Here is an 18,457-nt window from a genome sequence, read left to right as displayed (position 1 = left end):
GTAATGTAGCTAGAACTTCTGCCCCCAACATACAAATGTCAATCACTAGTGATATGGTGACTAAAGCCCCGTTTACAAAAAAGGATGCAAGCGAACGGTTTCGACGGCGGTATAGCTGCTTTAAGTGCTACCTCTAAGCTTTTTGAAATTATTGTTCTAGAAACGTTATTCCAAAGGTACTCGCATTGCATTTTGCCGGAACAGCATGGCTTTATGCCTAAGAGGTCAACTGCGACAAATTCAGCCACCTTCACGTCGTTTATCATACGAGAGATAGAAAATGGACATCAGGTAGACGCTATCTATACTGATCTCTCCGCTGCATTTGATAAGATGAACCACGAAATTGCACTGGCGAAGTTTGACCGCAATGAGCATCGACAATAACTTGCTGGCCTGGCTACGATCTTACCTCATCGGCCGGAATATGTCGGTGAAGATCAATGATTCTGTCTCATCGCCAATTGCTGTCTTGTCTGGAGTCCCTCAAGGCAGCCATCTCGGTCCTCTCCTTTTCCTGCTATATATGAACGATGTTCACAAAACCATCAAATGCTTCAAGCTATTGTACGCTGACGACCTTAAGCTATACTTCGTCATAAAGGACCACGCTGACGCTTCCTTCCTCCATCAGCAACTGGAGCTGTTTGGAACTTGGTGCTGCATCACCGGATGTCCCTGAACGTGTCTAAATGCTCAGCAATCTCATTTGGCCGTGTAGGATTACTGGCTGCTATCCATCCGGATGACTTCGATAGCGGTGAGGCAGTCCAGTCCTACATCGACCGATGCATAAGCGGAGGAAAGTTGGAAGGCTCTCTGGGCCAAATTACCAGCACACTATCTTCTATGACCACTCAATTATAGCACCATTCGCGATTACCGTAGCCGAAATAAAACTCGGCGGATATATTCAAACAGAATTTAAATAATTAACATTTATTCTTACGCATATTACTTATATTAAACGACTAATGAACAATAAGTAAAGGTGACGCGTTAGCCAGCGTCTCTTCTTGGCGATAATCTGCAATCGAACTGACCAGATTTGATTGTGCTCTGGACCTTTTAACTCCAATCTCCGCTTCTCCTTGTGAAGTTGCCCAGTTCCCATGCCAGTGATAGTATGAGAGTGCCACTCACGCTCTTATCGTGGCCGTCTGCTATCTTTCGGATTCAAATGATGATGACAATAGATCAGCACGTACGCTGCCAGTATGTGCCGAGCTCCCGCCAGCCTTCTCGCCCGTCGCTATCAGCCAGCCGCTCGCTGGGAGAGAATATCATTGGGTAGTGTGAAGTTGTGCAGTGGATCAAGCTGCGATCCAGGGTTGTATGCTCGGGTGGTTAGTGATACTCTCGTACATCCTCACCCACCCAGAAATGGCCGATTTCTGAAAATAAAAGAGACGGAAAGATCCTCTTCGGCGGGACGGGAAGATGGAACGGTGTTTACGCATTATGGGTTGGTGTAGCGTTCATCTCAAGCTCCTCATCGCCATCCGGTACAGGTAGGATGCAAAGCTTTTCTACTGGTCTAACAAGCACCCCTGACGAAGTTTTAACTGTAACGACGCGAACTACGTTGTCGTCACCGGGATGAATGGCTGTGATTCTTCCCATTCGCCAGCGCATTGGTGGAAGATTGTCGTCCTGTATCACGACTAGTTTGCCTATTTGTATCTGCACTGGTGGTTTCCAGCGTTTCTGCCTTGCTTGCAACTGGTTTAAATATTCTCGACGCCACCTGCGCCAGAACTCTTGCAGGTTTCGTTGCATTTGTTGCCATTGATTAAGTCGATTGAAGGGCACTGATTCTAAGTTGGGTTCAGGTATGGCTTGAAGTGAGCTTCCGACAAGAAAATGCGAAGGTGTTAAAGGCTCCAGATCATTTGGATCGTCAGACATCGGTGTGAGAGGTCGCGAGTTGAGACAGCCTTCAACCTGAGTGAGCAGTGTTATAAAATCTTCTGGTGAAACGGGGTTTTCTCCAACAAGCTTTAGCAGATGTCTTTTGGCAGACTTCACTGCGGCCTCCCAAAGCCCTCCGAAATGTGGTGCACCTGGAGGTGTAAAATGCCACTGTATGCCTTCAGAAGCACATTCCCTCGCAACGATTTCATGATGACGCTGATTCCTAAGCAGTTTTAAGAACTCTTGTAGCTTATTACGGGCCCCCACAAAATTAGTCCCATTGTCCGAATAAATATCGGAACACCTGCCTCGTCTAGCAACGAAGCGACGTAAAGCCTGAAGAAATCGATCGGTTGACAAATCTGTGACCAATTCTAAGTGCACGGCTTTTGTGCATAGGCATATAAATAATGCGACATATGCCTTCACAGCATGTTTTCTAGGAGCTGGTCGCACATATACTGGCCCAAAGTAATCAATTCCAGTTCGGGCAAAAGGCCTTGCAACAGTAACTCTGGATGATGGTAGCTCTCCCATATATTGTTGAACCTTAGTGGGATTGGAACGAAAGCATTTTACGCAGCGGTGAACGATTTGTCTAGCTACCTGTCGCCCTCCTAATGGCCAATAATGTAATCGCACGGCTCCCAGCATCAGTTGCGGCCCGGCATGTAGTAGTCGCTCATGGTAGTGTTGCAATAGTTTGCGCGTGAATGCATGTCGAGCTGGCAATAGGATGGGGTGTTTCGTACCTTCTGCTTCATTTGATTTCTCAAGTCGACCTCCAAGCCTAATCAATCCATCCTCAGACAACCTAGGGCTGTACCATCGCAGTCGTGAGTTCGTGGGTACCGATTCATTCGCTTTCAGCGCCTTTATTTCTTTGGCAAACGATTCCGCCTGTACTAAACGGATCAGACTGTTCTCGGCGGCTAAAAGTTCTGTTGTGGATAAGAATGTGTAATCCTTCCGTTCGTCTCTCGGTTTACGAAGTAATTTCCTCAACCGTAACCAGTACGCTGTCCGACGAATCATATCCGAATATGTGGTGAATTTGCTTATGTAGTTTTCGATGAAGCTTATTTCCGGAAGTGCATTACATGCAACTATTGTAAGACGTCTTTCTTCTTTTCCAGCTTCGTCTATAACCTCAGCAGTTTTAGGCCATTGCTCTGGCCCACAGTGTAACCATTGCGGACCCTGCCACCAGCTGCTATTGGATAAGATATCTTCTGGAGAAATCCCTCTGGATATTAGATCGGCCGGATTTTCTACGCCAGGCACATGACTCCAGTAGCAGTTTTCCGTTAACGTTTGAATTATGGACACCCGATTGGCGACGTAGGTTGTCCAATTCGCGGGGGACGCTTGAATCCAGCGCAAAACGCATGTTGAATCGGTCCAAAAATATGTTCTCAGGGGAATTTTAATAGCGCGTTTGACCTTATCATAGAGCTGAGCGGCTAACCGTGCTCCACAAAGCTCTAAGCGTGGAATTGTTTGCCTTTTTAAGGGTGCAACCTTCGACTTTGAGGTAAGAAGTCTAGTCACAACATCTCCTGCCGCGTTTTGACTTCTGATGTACACGCATGCACCGTAGGCCCTTTCTGAGGCATCGGAAAAGCAATGCATTTCCACGAAAGCTGCATTTGGTATAATTATGCAACGCTGTACGGTAACTTTATTTAAAATTGGTAATTGCGCAAGGAATTTACGCCATACTTTCTCTAGCTGGGATGGTACAGGCTGATCCCATTCCAATTTACGTTCTTCCTCATCTTGCAGTGTCCATAACTGCTGCATTAGAATTTTAGCACTTGTGACGGCTGCTCCCAGCAACCCCAACGGATCAAATAATGTGGCGATAATTGATAGAATTGTACGTTTTGTTAGCACTGTTTCCTCCTTCAACTCGGGAATGCAGAATTGGAATCGAAAAATGTCGAGTTTTGGAACCCACGTTAAACCGAGAGTCTTAATCGCTGGATCTGGGTCCAAATTCACTCCCTCGTGTATGGCCAGGTTCTCCTGCGGGATGCCGTCCAGTACCTCAGTGCAGTTTGAAGCCCATTTCCTAAGCCTAAATCCCCCTGCCAACATCATCATATCTAGCTGGATTCTTAACTCCTTCGCGGTATTTGTGTCGTTTGCACCGGTGATGACATCGTCCATATACGTGTCTTCTCTCACTGCTCGAGCTGCCAGCGGATATTTTCCCTCCTCGTCCACCGATAGCTGTTGTAAAACTCGCGTAGCAAGGAAAGGTGCCGGTTTGGTTCCGTACGTCACTGTACCTAGCTCGTAAACCTCCACTTCCTCTGATGGTGACGATCTCCATAGGATGGACTGAAGCGGTCTATCCTCTGACCGAACACGAATCTGCCGAAACATTTTTTCAACATCCGATACTACCATAATTTGGCGAGTACGACACCTCAGCACAATAGACCGCAAATCCTCTTGTATCACTGGCCCTGCCAGCAAAGTGTCGTTCAACGAGATGCCAGACGATGATTTACAGGAGGCATCAAAAACCACCCGCACCTTCGTTGTTGTACTCGCTGCCTTAACAACCGGATGGTGTGGCAGAAAGCACCGCTCACCCTTAACGTGAACATCCTTATTCACCTTTCGCATATGGCCCATTTCTAAATATTCATCCATAAATGCCGTGTACTGCGTGCGCAAATCAGTATCCCTTGCTAATCTGCGTTCCGTACCTCGCAAACGTCGGAATGCGATGTCCTTGGACTGTCCCAATCGAAGCAACCTGTCGTCATTTTTCGGTAATGCTACTGTATATCGCCCATTTTCTTCTCGATAAACTGTACGCTGAAAAAGCTCCTCGCAGCGTTTTTCCTCAGGAGAATATGAATTATCTTCCTCAATTTCTTCGCAGCTCCAAAATCGTTCGATCATGGCATCTAATCGCTCTGCCGTTGAAACGTTGCAGTTAATACGTAACGCTTGTGTAGAATTTGCTAATCCTCCACAGACTACCCAACCAAATACCGAATGGTTTAGCGATGGCAGCTGCTCTCCAAGAGACATTCGTTTGCCGGTGGTGAAGAAGTCAAAAAATGCCTCTATCCCAAGGACCACATCTACGCCTTTCGATTGAAAAAATGCCGGATCAGCTAATTCAACCCCTTCTGGAATAGACCATCCAGACGTCTTAATTGCGGTTGTTGGAAGGTTAACCGTTACCTTAGGTAAAACTAAAAACTCCAAATCGCGACTAAAATCCGAAACTCGCGAACGTACCAACGCGTGAATCCTGTGCTTTACCTTCATCGTTGCCAGTCCGATACCAGAAACTGAGACATCTACCCTCTTGCGAGATACTTTGATACATTGGCATAACCGTTCCGAGATGAAATTGCTCTCTGAACCCGAATCCAGGAGAGCCCGTGCTGGGTAGGAAACACCTTCGTCATCTTCTATAATAATGACCGCAGTTGCTAACAACACCTGGGAAGAGTATTGATGCGTAGCATTGGAAACCGAAACCTTAGTGGCTGCCACGTTAGCCACTTGCGATGACGAAGAGTGGGAAGCTGTAGGTTGTTCCCTTTTGGTTGGTGCATTCCTTTCCTTAACAACCATTGCTACCTTTGTGTCACCTAACCTTTCCACCTTAAAACAGACCAGGGTATGATGACGTCCCTTACAGTTGCGACAGGAGTATTTGGATTGGCACTCCTTCGCTTGGTGTCCGATCCGAAAGCAATTTCGGCACAGTGCGTGACCTTTCAAAAGCCCATCCCGGTCCGCAACCGACATTCCTTGGAAAGTGCTGCATTGAAACAGTGGGTGATGGGATGAGCAAGCCACACAACGCCCCCCAGACGTTGGTACTGCACTAAAACTAGTCCTGCTAGTGCTTTGCCTTGGTTTTAGTATTGCACTTGGCGGCATTTTTGCTTCAACTGTTTTGGCTGGCAAAGATTCCAAAACGCGAATTCGACGATGCAGAAAATCTAGAAGGTCCTCCAACGTATCTTGTTCCTTCGTCGAAGAAGCTTCCTCCCAACCTCTACGGGTTACAGGATCCAACCGAGTGGTAAGTATGTTGACTAGCAGCAAATCCTTGTAGTCAGACGACTGTACTATCTGGTCCAGAGTTTGCACTACTCGTTCAAAACTCTCCAATAACGTGTGCAATTCTCCTACCGATTCCCTCGCGAGCGTTGGCAACGAAAATAGCGACTGAATTTGCCTCTTTTTCAGCTGCTTGCAGTTATTATACCGTTTCAGCAGCATCTCCCATGCCACTAGGTAGTTTGCTTTCGTGATTTTAAGGGGGTCAATCATATTTTTTGGTTCACCTTGAAGGCATCCCTTCAAATAGTGAAACTTCTCCACCTCAGGTAGTTCCGTTTTCCAGTGTATAAGTGAAGTGAATAAGTCCCGAAAGCTCAACCAGTCGTCTATCTCACCGTTAAAAGTTTGTAATTTGATCTGCGGAAGCCGCACGTTATCAAGTGCACCCTCAGTTGCCGACTCATTAACACGCGAAGTCCTTTCTAACACTGGCTCTTCCCTTTCCCTTACTTTTTCCATGAGGAAGGCCTTTCCTTCATAATAACGGTTATTAAATTCTAGCCTTTCCTTGTCGTAGGCTTCATCTTCAGCATCATAGTCCTCGTGGCATTTAATTTCCACAAGAACCTCACTGAACCTTTCCCACAGCTCATCTAATTTTTCCAGTCGAACGTTTATTTTGCTTATCGTTGCGTCTTCCGGAAAGCTCTCGATAAACTTCCAAATATCCATCATGGAAGTCTGTATCTCCTTAAGCTTAACGGACAAGCTTTTCAGTGATGGCGTCTTCTTTGATGCTGAAGCGGTCGACGGCATGGTTGAATGACGTTACGCGCAAGGATAGCAGAGAAAGTATGGATGTTGTAATATTCCGCGAATTTGCCTAGCTTGGCTGGCATATACTGTGTAATTAACCCACCTGACAAAACAGGCAAATTTGCTTCAAATGAAACAATTGCCACGCCAAAATACCGCCTTGAAGCTTTATTGCTTCGATTTCTCGTAACGGCAGAAACGTTCAGTAGGAGGTGAAGAGGAGAAACACGTGGTGTAGTCTTTTGTATGAAATGCCTCGGCGGGGCATATACTGCACAACTCACCCGGGAACCAAATGCGACTCAATAATGGTAACTCATTCACAAAATGCAATATGTGATTGAGCAAATGTACGACTGCAGCCGGCTGGCCAAATATGTTGAAAATAATGACGCAGGATTCGAAGAGGAAAAAATTCATTCAGGAGTGTATTTCTGAACGCCTAGCTTCGGTGACATATACTAGTAATGTTCACTAACCTGGACGAAAATGTTTTCGCGCTGCCTCTTGTCCACCGTGTAAGCTTTCCCAACGCTAATGTTGGGGGTTATTGCCTTAAAATAGCACCAAACTAGCAGTTTTCCTATGACCGTTGTTCGAAATCCTCAGCTTGATTTGACCATCAGAAGTCACAGCAACTTGTTGGGTTGATTCGGCTCCGTGAAAAGAATGGAATTTCGAAAAGCGAGTGTAAGAATGATGATGTCACGCTTCGGCCGGACATACACACTGAACATGTAATATTTACCCGTGAAACTAAAATCCGCGCTGGTCCAGTGGTAGTCGAAGAACACGTGAAACTCCGTTTCCGCTTGGCAATAAATAAATTGTCACTAATATCCCATGCAGTACAGGTCGATTGCAACTAAATTTTCCGTGAAGATCGTTCCAACCGTCGTATAAACCAATTATTCCTTATTATTTCCAATTTGGCGAAGAATTTGCGGGAAAATGCCGATGCCAGTGGAGTTACTAAAATTGCAATGGCGAAACTATCCTTTGTTCCTCAAGGATATATGAAGGACAACCGTCGTCCTTTATGAATATGCAATGGCGCCAGAAGTTGACCGCTTGACTTGGTTGCTTATACTTCCTTTAAGTAAGCTCCGTTGGTAATTTACCGGCCCAGAATCCGGCTCGAAGGACCACAATGTAGGATTACTGGCTGCTATCCATCCGGATGACTTCGATAGCGGTGAGGCAGTCCAGTCCTACATCGACCGATGCATAAGCGGAGGAAAGTTGGAAGGCTCTCTGGGCCAAATTACCAGCACACTATCTTCTATGACCACTCAATTATAGCACCATTCGCGATTACCGTAGCCGAAATAAAACTCGGCGGATATATTCAAACAGAATTTAAATAATTAACATTTATTCTTACGCATATTACTTATATTAAACGACTAATGAACAATAAGTAAAGGTGACGCGTTAGCCAGCGTCTCTTCTTGGCGATAATCTGCAATCGAACTGACCAGATTTGATTGTGCTCTGGACCTTTTAACTCCAATCTCCGCTTCTCCTTGTGAAGTTGCCCAGTTCCCATGCCAGTGATAGTATGAGAGTGCCACTCACGCTCTTATCGTGGCCGTCTGCTATCTTTCGGATTCAAATGATGATGACAATAGATCAGCACGTACGCTGCCAGTATGTGCCGAGCTCCCGCCAGCCTTCTCGCCCGTCGCTATCAGCCAGCCGCTCGCTGGGAGAGAATATCATTGGGTAGTGTGAAGTTGTGCAGTGGATCAAGCTGCGATCCAGGGTTGTATGCTCGGGTGGTTAGTGATACTCTCGTACAGGCCGTAAGCGTGCTCTATACTATCACAACTACTCGCTTTTTGGTACTGAGTTGAAGCGTGAAACGACAGTAAAAGATCTAGGATTGCTACTTGATTACGGGTTAAATGAACCGATGCGTAGTATGTCTCGTGTGTTCAATCGTTGCTATTTTGTGTTTGATTTTAATGTCTCTCGTGTTGGGAATAAGAATAGCTTTAAGAGCATTTTCTGTTACACGGGTAAAAATATTTTCCCGTTTTCATGACCTTTCAGGTCATGAAATCATGAATGTTGTTTTCCGACAGAATCATGACCTATGACTCATGATATCATGATGTCAACCCCGAATATCATGAGCTATGAAAAGCGTTTTCAAGAATGTGACTCATGGCTATTATAAGCGTAACACATCGCTGTCGCATGGACTCATAGAATCATGAGTTATGACTCATGATACCATGGGTTGGACTCTGAATATCATGAGCTACCTAGAGCGTTTTTATAAATACGACTCATGACTGCTAAAAACGTAACACATATCTGTCAAACTGTGCGCCGGTATATTCAGTGATTGCAAGTTTAGAAACCGTGATTAATACCGTAGGTGGACTAGCGTATTTCATGTGCAAAACAAGGTTTTCGCGAGTGAACGTGTTGATAAAACATATGACGAGTGTCCGGTTGCATAAATTTACTCAACACAGTATTATCAAGTGCGGTTGAAACTGAAACAACTGTGGCAGAGAACATACGATTGCTGCTAGAATTGATGGATAAGAAGCTGTGCGGCGAGTGTCATCTGCCTATTAATGATTTGAAACCAGTGCCCCGCGGTTTCTGCGATGCCTTTTGTCACATCGGCTAGCAATGTTGTGAAATTAACGGTTGTGCCCACAAGGATTTGTTCGCACAAGGGAAGGCAATGCTTATTTGTCCCGCCTGTAAAGATAAATTAGGCGGTAGAAGAATTCGTGCCTATTTTGCAGAAAAACTAAATAATGTGCCGGCTGTGCCAACGAATGCTGTTCAATTCAAACAGCTGTGTGTGTACGTAATTCTGCAAGCCGCAGCAGTAACTCGATCGATTTGAATGATCTTTCGGTTGCATCTATCACCCCCGCTCCCCAATCAGTTAGGTGGTGGTTGTATTCGCTTCACATGAACTGTAAACTGCAGATTGGTGAAATACCTGTGTGTTTTCCAACCAGGTTTTCTGACAAATTTCGCTAGCGGGAATTTGGAACTGTAAACTATCTTGACACATCACTGAAGTTGAGCATAATAAAGACTTGTTTTTTTTTACGTAGAACTACATTTCTCGGTAAGATCGGCTACATTGGGGTGAAAATGAAAATATAAAAACGGAAAAGGGGACAAAATTTGTGTTTTTTAATGCTTATAAGCCGCTTAGTCTCCAACGCATTCCCGTCGTTTTTGTAGCAATCAATTGAAAATTATCCACGCATGAGCCCCCAAATACAGACAATTGTAATTTTATTATTTGAACTAGTGTAGGTATTGCCGAAACCTTTCACTACCCTACTATTGAAAATTGTTATTGAAAAGTGTTAAAATAACAAGAAATAAAACAAAATTTATTAAAAAGTCTTGAAAAAGCAATCAGTTTACTAGTGAAGGATGGGTGCTAACTATGTAGCAGCGGGCAGCAGCGATAGCGAGTACCAGTAGCGGTAGTAGTAGCAGTGTCAGCGGTAAGTGTAACGGTATTACCTTTCTAGTAAGAAGCTGTTTATGTGCGGTAGCGACAATTCCTCCAGTGAAAATCTGCCGTGTTTTGGCAACACACAAACGGGGGTGTTGGCAATCAAAATCTGTCTGTCGTCAAATTTTTTGTCCGAAAACAGCTTTTAATGTCAGGAATAGCACAGAGATGGGATCAGCATCATATCCTAAATTGAATTAAAAAACTAATTGTCCTTTAGAGGATGAACTAAATAGTCAATTGAAGAGTTAAAATTTTGTCGTTCATACATTACACCTTAATCAAAATGTTGTTGTGCCTTGATATAGACGATTGTAAATTCGATATGATCTTCATGTCTCAGTACGAGTTCGAAATTTAAATGTGCACCAAGGAACAAATAACTGAGTGACCAACTTTTTTATAAGTAGACCCTGTTGATGTTTTCCACAATAATGCGAAGGAGCCCAGTTTAGAGCAACCATCAACGTCAAACATTAGTTCTACTATTCAGGATGTTCATGATGTTCAACATATTGCTTTCTGAGAGAATTTGAGGCGACATTTTGACGACAACTTATGAACATTTAAGCATTTGATAGGAACAGCTTTTACTACATTAACACAGTTTACCTAACTATTATCGATCCTCTGCATCACGCCACGCCATTCCGATGCGTCTTGAAACCATTATTTTTGGCTGATCGTGCTCGCGAGTAGGGGAGTGCACGCGAATAAGACCGTAAATAGGAGTGTGTGTCCATGGTTTTGGGAGCGAAGAAAACTCGCAAGCGTCAACAGTCGGTGGTGTGAAATGAAGGAAGTGTGAAAGAACGAGAGACAGTTCGAATGGTGGAGGTACTTGTGTGTGTGATTTCGGTAGCGGTGAGAGCACTACTTGGAGTATCGCATGCTTGTTTAGAGCGAGTTTAGCAACACTGGAGCATACAACCATAAACCATTTGTAGTAAAAAAAAAATTTAAAACAAGTTGTTTTCCTTGTTTTGTGTTGCAAAATAATTTTTTTTGTGTATACTTTTATCGGTAAGATAAAACTGTTATCTGCAACTTTTCTGAAGAAGTCACATCGATTAAGCAAACCGTTCTGTCTCTAAAAATATTTTTCAACCATCCATAAGGCAATTCACGGGTGACGTTTCACTGCTTGTACGTTTGTAATTGTTTTTTCAAGTTGCAAAACCAAAACACAACCTAACACAAAATCTTTTAATGCCGGAAAAAAAATCTAAAGTGATATTTTATTATTGGGTAAAGGATTGTCACTAACCATACTGGAGCAACCGATCGTTTGTTTTTCGTGCTTTTCGATCCGGGTTGCATCCAAGTTGCGACCGTTCGAACATACCTAAGGCTGTCAAAAGTTGAAAACTAACTGAAATCAGCTGACCGCACCTGTCTCGTCGATTGCCTTAGCAACATCCATAAATTACGTAACGCTAAAAACCCAATTTTTGGACCCTCACCCTCCCATATGTAACGAAAAGTAACGCCAAAACCTACCCCCCATAAAAATTACGTAACGCTGTATAAGAATATGCCAAATAAAAATGCTCATATTTGGAATATCTCCCCATGGATTTTTTGTTACGTAACGCTGATCTTACCTCCCCCTCCCCTATATAACAAATCATAATGCCAAAAAATATATCCCCCCTCCCTCCTATAGGTATTACGTAATTTATGGATGCCGCCAAATTATTCGTGACCAAAAACAAAAAATAATAATAGCGCAAAATGACATCTCCAGCCCATAAGAACATCTATGCAAAGTGCAAATGCAATGCTATGCAAATGACATTTAAAAAAAATAGATGAGAAACATTTTGTGTTCTCTGATGTCATCGATAAAGATTTACAGTACTTTTTTCAGAAAAAATAAAATCCGTTAGGAAAAACGATCAAAAATGGTTAAAATGTTATTATAAATTGATTAGGGCATCTTCAGCGGTGGTCTATTTTTGAAACAACTTTATACTAGATTTACACCAGCGAAACTTAAATAGAACCAGCTAATATAGACCAACTTTTCGTTCTCCGCACCGGTGTTGTATATCTTGTTGTTTTAAACCGCTGACATCTGTCACACTGTCAACAATTCAATACCCCATGCTATCAGTTAATGAGACTTGTTATAATAAAAAACACTCAATATTTAACAAACGGAAATTCGATAATTTTTACGCACATTAAACGATTACTTTGGCAAGACACTTTATATCCACAAGACTTTATGGATTTGACGATTTGACCGGAGCGTCAATGACATTTCTCAGGATGGATTGGTAAAAATCTAAAAGATCTAAAATTTCTGCTACAAGTAGGGTTTCGGAGGATAGCGTAAAATATTTGATCGCGTAGGTCACATACTGCCAGTTATGCTTCAAGCTTAAAAGGAGCAGTCATTGTCATTTGTCCAGCGGCTCATCTAACCCGCAAAGTCGAAAAATACGAAAAACGAAACATAACGCCCCCAGCGATCATTTAGTTTTGTTCGAGTTGCTCGAAACGAAATGCGCAATGTCACCCCAGCATTTTGAACGTTTTCAGTTCAGTGTCTTCTAGAAACATTTTTCTGGCCTCTTAAGTTCTCCTCTAGTCCCAATACAATTGAGGCGACGGTTATGGTCTTTCAGAATTCCCCCTTTTGCTGGTCGGTTTCCTTGATGCCAAAAACGACAAACCTGTTCATATTCTGCTTCAGAAAAGCCACAAAAATGAATTGTGAGTTGTCATAAAAAATCTTTTCATCCCGCGTCGAACACTCGACAGAAACGGACGTGCAAAGTGGTCGTTCTATTACAATCCGGTCCGTGTGTACGAATAGCCAAACAAAAGAGTGTATTATTCAAGGCCATCAGTTGACAGTCGAGTCCGTGTCGCTGTGCTGAGTGATCTCACACCCGGCTCACTGCTGGTGGCTGTATTGGTGCTGCTATACTGGTGCTGCTGGCTGCTTTGGGTGCAGCTTCGAACGATCGGACAACCACTGCTGGAAGGAAGAAGTAAAGAGGTACGTGTTCTTGTCGGCGCTAGTTCGCTAGTGCGCTACATTTAGCGCGATGGATATAGATCCCTCGCCTTCCATGCCACCATCCCCGAACCCCCCTGACCCTGACCCTTCTGTTACCCCCTCCCCTGATCATTCTCCAGTCCCCTCTCGCCCCAGGCTTTACCCGGACGGATCTCAACAGGGCAGCTATACTGTTTATTTTCGTCCAAAGGCAGGAGTGAATTCAAAGCGATTAAACATACTGCAAATTTCAAAAGACCTGACGAAGGGGTACAAGGCCGTGACCGAAATTTCCAAGGTCCGACCTAACAAGCTCCGTGTCGTGGTCAGTGATCTGGCACAGGCCAATGCTATCGCTTGCTCTGAGCTCTTCACACGCGAGTATCGCGTATACATACCCGCACGAGACGTGGAGATCGACGGTGTCATAACCGATTCGAGTCTGTCTGTCGAGTGTATCCTAAAAAGCGCAACCGGTTGCTTCAAAAATACCGAAACACAGGCGAAGATTTTGGATTGTAAGCAATTGCGGTCCATGTCTCTCGTCGGCGGTAAAAAGTTTACACTCCGTCAGACTCGTTTCGCGTTACGTTTGCCGGATCTGCACTCCCTAGTCACGTCTCGGTCGACCGGGTTCGTCTGCCTGTGCGATTGTATGTACCCCGTGTTATGAATTGCACCAATTGCAAGCAGTTAGGCCACACAGCCGCCTACTGCTGCAATAAGGCACGATGTAGCAAGTGTGGGGAGACTCATGCGGAAGATTCTTGCAGTGTTAATGCTGAAAAATGTATTCACTGTGGGAAAACCAGCATGAGCTCTCCACATGCCCGGTGTACATGCAGCGCAGAGATAAAATCAAGCGGTCACTCAAGGAGCGTTCAAAGCGTTCTTACGCTGAGATGCTGAAGAAGACCGTGACCACTTCTACCATAACATCGAACCCCTTTGATCTGTTGCCCTCCGATGAAACCGATTCTGACGATTCATCAGCGGGAACATCTTATGCCAATCCTGGGGAGTCTAGGAAGAGGAAAAATGTTTCTTCTCCTAAACTTCCCCGTAAAGGTCCTAAGATTTCCCAAAGTGTAATGAAAAGTACGAACAAACCAAACAGTGCTGCGGAAAAACCGAAGCAAACTCCTCCTGGGCTTGCAAATTTAAAGTCCCAGAAGGAGTTCCCAGCACTGCCAGGAACATCTAAAACCCCAGTTGTTCCTTTTGCACATCCAGTTGATGAAACAAACTCTGGATTAGTGAAATTTTCTGACATTGTGGACTGGATTTTTGAAAATTTCAATATACCCGATCCAATTAAAATTTTTCTTACAGCATTCCTCCCAACAGTTAGATCATTTTTGAAGCAGTTGACTGCCCAATGGCCCCTCCTTGCAGCGATTGTATCCTTCGATGCCTAATTCAACTGCGTATATGAAGGATTCTATTCCTGTCTTACAGTGGAATTGTAGAAGTATTTTACCAAAAATTGATTCGTTTAAAGTTTTGATAAATAAAAACAAATGCGATGCATTTTCCCTTTGTGAAACTTGGCTTACTTCAAATATTGATCTCAACTTCCATGATTTTAATATTATTCGCCTTGATCGAGACACCCATATGGAGGAGTACTTTTAGGGATTAAAAAGTGCTATTCTTTCTATCGTATTAACCTCCCCTCGATTCCAGGCATCGAAGTTGTCGCATGTCAAATGACAATACAAGGTAAAGAGCTTTGTATTGCCTCAATATATATTCCTCCCAGAGCACAGGTTGGGCAACGGCTGCTCTTTGATTTAATAGAACTTCTTCCCTCGCCACGTTTGATTTTGGGAGACTTCAACTCTCATGGCGTGGCTTGGGGTTCCCCATACAATGATAACCGCTCCTCTTTAATCTATAACCTTTGCGATGACTTCGACATGACTATTTTAAACAACGGTGAAATGACACGTATCCCGAAACCTCCAGCGCGCCCAAGCGCTTTGGATCTATCCTTATGTTCGACGTCGCTACGGTTGGATTGCACATGGAAGGTAATCCTTGATCCTCACGGTAGCGACCATTTGCCTATTCTTATTTCAATTAATAACGGGTCGACTCGCATGCGACCAATTGACATTCCGTATGACCTCACACGGAATGTCGATTGGAAGTTATACGAGGAAATGATTTCAAAAGCGGTCGAGTCGATTCAACATCATCCACCACTTGAAGAATACAACCTCCTCGCGGGCTTGATTCTCGACGCCGCGTTGCAAGCCCAAACGAAGAAATATCCCGGCGTAACGATCAAAGAACGGCCTCCCACTCCGTGGTGGGACCAAGAGTGCTCCGATGTCTACACGCAAAGATCCGACGCGTTTAAGGCCTACCAGAAGGGAGGTATACCTGGCGACTATTTACGGTATTCGGAGCTTAATACCAAGCTTAAAAGTTTGGCTAAAGCAAAGAAACGCGGATATTGGCGTCGGTTCGTGAACGAGACGTCGAGGGAGACATCGATGAGCACTCTTTGGGACACAGCCCGAAGAATGCGGAATCGCGTAACGGTCAACGAAAGCGAGGAGTCTTCAAGTCGGTGGATATTTGATTTTGCCAGGAAAGTATGTCCGGACTCTGTTCCTGAGCAAAACTTTGTTCGCGATATGTCTCCGGGCCACGACGCGATAGAATCACCTTTTACGATGGCAGAATTTTCAGTTGCCCTCCTGTCCTGTAACAATAACGCGCCTGGGTTAGATAGAATCAAATTCAACTTGTTGAAGAATCTACCCGGCAATGCCAAGAGGCGCTTGTTGAACTTGTTCAATAAGTTCCTGGAGCAAAACATTGTACCGCAGGATTGGTGGCAAGTGAAGGTGATCGCCATCCAAAAACCAGGGAAACCAGCTTCTGATCACAACTCTTATAGGCCGATTGCAATGCTATCCTGTATCCGGAAATTGATGGAAAAAATGATACTCCGTCTTTAGACCATTGGGTCGAATCAAATGGTCTACTATCAGATACTCAATTTGGCTTCCGCCGTGCCAAAGGGACGAATGATTGTCTTGCGTTGCTTTCAACAGATATTCAGCTGGCGTATGCTCGCAAAGAACAAATGGCGTCTGCGTTCTTGGACATTAAGGGGGCTTTTGATTCCGTTTCTATTGACATTCTTTCGGGTAAACTTCACCGACAAGGATTTTCTCCAATTTTGAACAATTTTTTGCACAATTTGTTGTCCGAAAAGCACATGCATTTTACGCACGGCGATTTGGCAACTTTTCGCATTAGCTACATGGGTCTTCCCCAGGGCTCATGTTTAAGCCCCCTTCTTTACAAATTTCATGTAAATGACATCGACGAATGTCTGGCAAATTCATGCACGATAAGACAACTTGCAGACGACAGTGTAATCTCTGTTACAGGAGCCAAAGCTGCCGATTTGCAAGGACCATTGCAAGATACCTTGGACAATTTGTCTGCTTGGGCTTTACAGCTAGGTATCGAATTCTCTCCGGAGAAGACTGAGATAGTAGTTTTTTCTAGGAAGCATGAACCTGCTCAGCTTCAAACACAATTAATGGGTAAAACGATTTCTCAGGTTTTGGTACACAAATATCTTGGTGTCTGGTTCGACTCTAAAAGCACCTGGGGTTGTCACGTGAGGTATCTGATGAAAAAATGTCAACAAAGAGTGAATTTTCTTCGTACAATAACCGGACAATGGTGGGGAGCCCACCCAGGAGACCTTATAAGGCTTTACCAAACAACGATATTGTCTGTCATTGAGTACGGGTGTTTCTGCTTCCGCTCCGCAGCAAACACACATTTTATCAAACTGGAGCGAATACAATATCGTTGTTTGCGTATCGCCTTGGGTTGCATGCAATCGACCCATACGATGAGTTTGGAGATCTTAGCTGGAGTACTACCATTGAAAAACCGCTTCTGGAGCCTGTCTTCTCGTATTCTAATCAAATGTGAGGTCTTGAACCGTCCCGTGATTGAAAATTTTGAAAGGTTAATCGAACTTAATTCTCAAACCCGTTTTATGACATTGTATTTCAATCACATGTCCAAAAATATTAACCTTTCTTCGAATATTCCAAATCGTGTCGACTTATCAAATACTTCTGATTCTACTGTGTTTTTCGATACATCCATGATAGAAGAAACTCGTGGAATCCCGGATCATTTACGCGTGCAGCAGATCCCTAAAATTTTTTCCAATAAATATCGAAACATCAACTGCGACAATATGTACTACACTGACGGATCACTTCTTGATGGGTCCACTGGCTTCGGTATCTTCAATAACAATTTAACCGTCTCCCATAAACTCGATAATCCTGCTTCTGTTTACGTCGCAGAATTAGCTGCAATTCAGTACACCCTAGGGATTATCGAAAAAATGCCCACGGACCATTATTTCATCTTTACAGACAGTCTCAGTTCCATTGAGGCTCTCCGATCGATGAAAGATGTTAAGCACTCTCCGTATTTCCTGGGGAAAATACGGGAACATCTGAGTGCTTTATCCGAAAAATCTACTCAGATTACCTTAGCGTGGGTCCCTTCTCACTGCTCGATACCGGGTAATAAGAAAGCGGACTCTTTGGCTAAGGTGGGCGCAACAAACGGTGATATTTATGTAAGACCAATTGCCTTTAATGAATTTTTCGCATTTGTACGTCAGAATACGATCATCAGTTGACAAAATTCTTGGACCAAGGGGGAACTGGGAAGGTGGTTACATTCCATAATCCCCAAGGTATCGACGAACCCGTGGTTCAAGGGGTTGGATGTAGGTCGGGATTTCATTTGCGTGATGTCCCGGCTTATGTCCAATCACTATAGATTTGACGCGCATCTCCGTCGTGTTGGGCTCGGGGAGAGTGGTATCTGTGCCTGTGGTGAAGGTTATCACGACATAGAGCACGTTGTTTGGTCATGCCCTGTACACCGTGACGCCAGGTCTAGATTAATAGCTTCCCTGCAGGCCGAAGGTAGGCAGCCGGCTGTTCCTGTTCGTGATGTCTTGGCGAGCCGTGACCTATCCTACATGTCCCTTATATACGTTTTCCTGAAATCCATCCACGCCCCAGTTTAGTCCTATCCCCTTCCGCCTACATCCAACCAAACGACAAGAACACGTTAAGACCCCGGATCCAGAAACAGCAATC

The 18,457-nt window shown here is 44.2% G+C and overlaps 2 protein-coding genes across 2 annotated transcripts in view; one reads left to right on the top strand and one right to left on the bottom strand.

Moving 5' to 3' along the window:
- LOC129725987 (serine/threonine-protein kinase Warts) overlaps positions 1-18,457 on the top strand; it is a 487,129-nt gene that overhangs the window by 325,011 nt on the left and 143,661 nt on the right. The gene's annotated exons all lie outside the window — the stretch shown is intronic.
- On the bottom strand, positions 1,856-5,766 carry LOC129726054 (uncharacterized). The gene is made up of 2 exons (XM_055682666.1): positions 2,821-5,766; positions 1,856-2,704 (listed from the first exon to the last, which is right to left on the bottom strand). Exons 1-2 carry the CDS (start codon positions 5,695-5,697, stop codon positions 2,687-2,689), a joined length of 2,895 nt encoding a protein of 964 aa, XP_055538641.1. The 5' UTR covers positions 5,698-5,766; the 3' UTR covers positions 1,856-2,686.

Source organism: Wyeomyia smithii, chromosome 1, assembly GCF_029784165.1.
Source record: "Wyeomyia smithii strain HCP4-BCI-WySm-NY-G18 chromosome 1, ASM2978416v1, whole genome shotgun sequence".
Taxonomy (NCBI): Eukaryota; Metazoa; Arthropoda; class Insecta; order Diptera; family Culicidae; genus Wyeomyia; species Wyeomyia smithii.
The sequence above is the reverse complement of the archived record's forward strand: the minus strand, read 5'-3'. Positions and strand labels throughout refer to the sequence as shown.

Bases quoted from the DNA above. Each gene is read 5' to 3' on its own strand.
- LOC129726054 (XM_055682666.1), bottom strand. From the start codon at position 5,697: ATGTCGGTTGCGGACCGGGATGGGCTTTTGAAAGGTCACGCACTGTGC.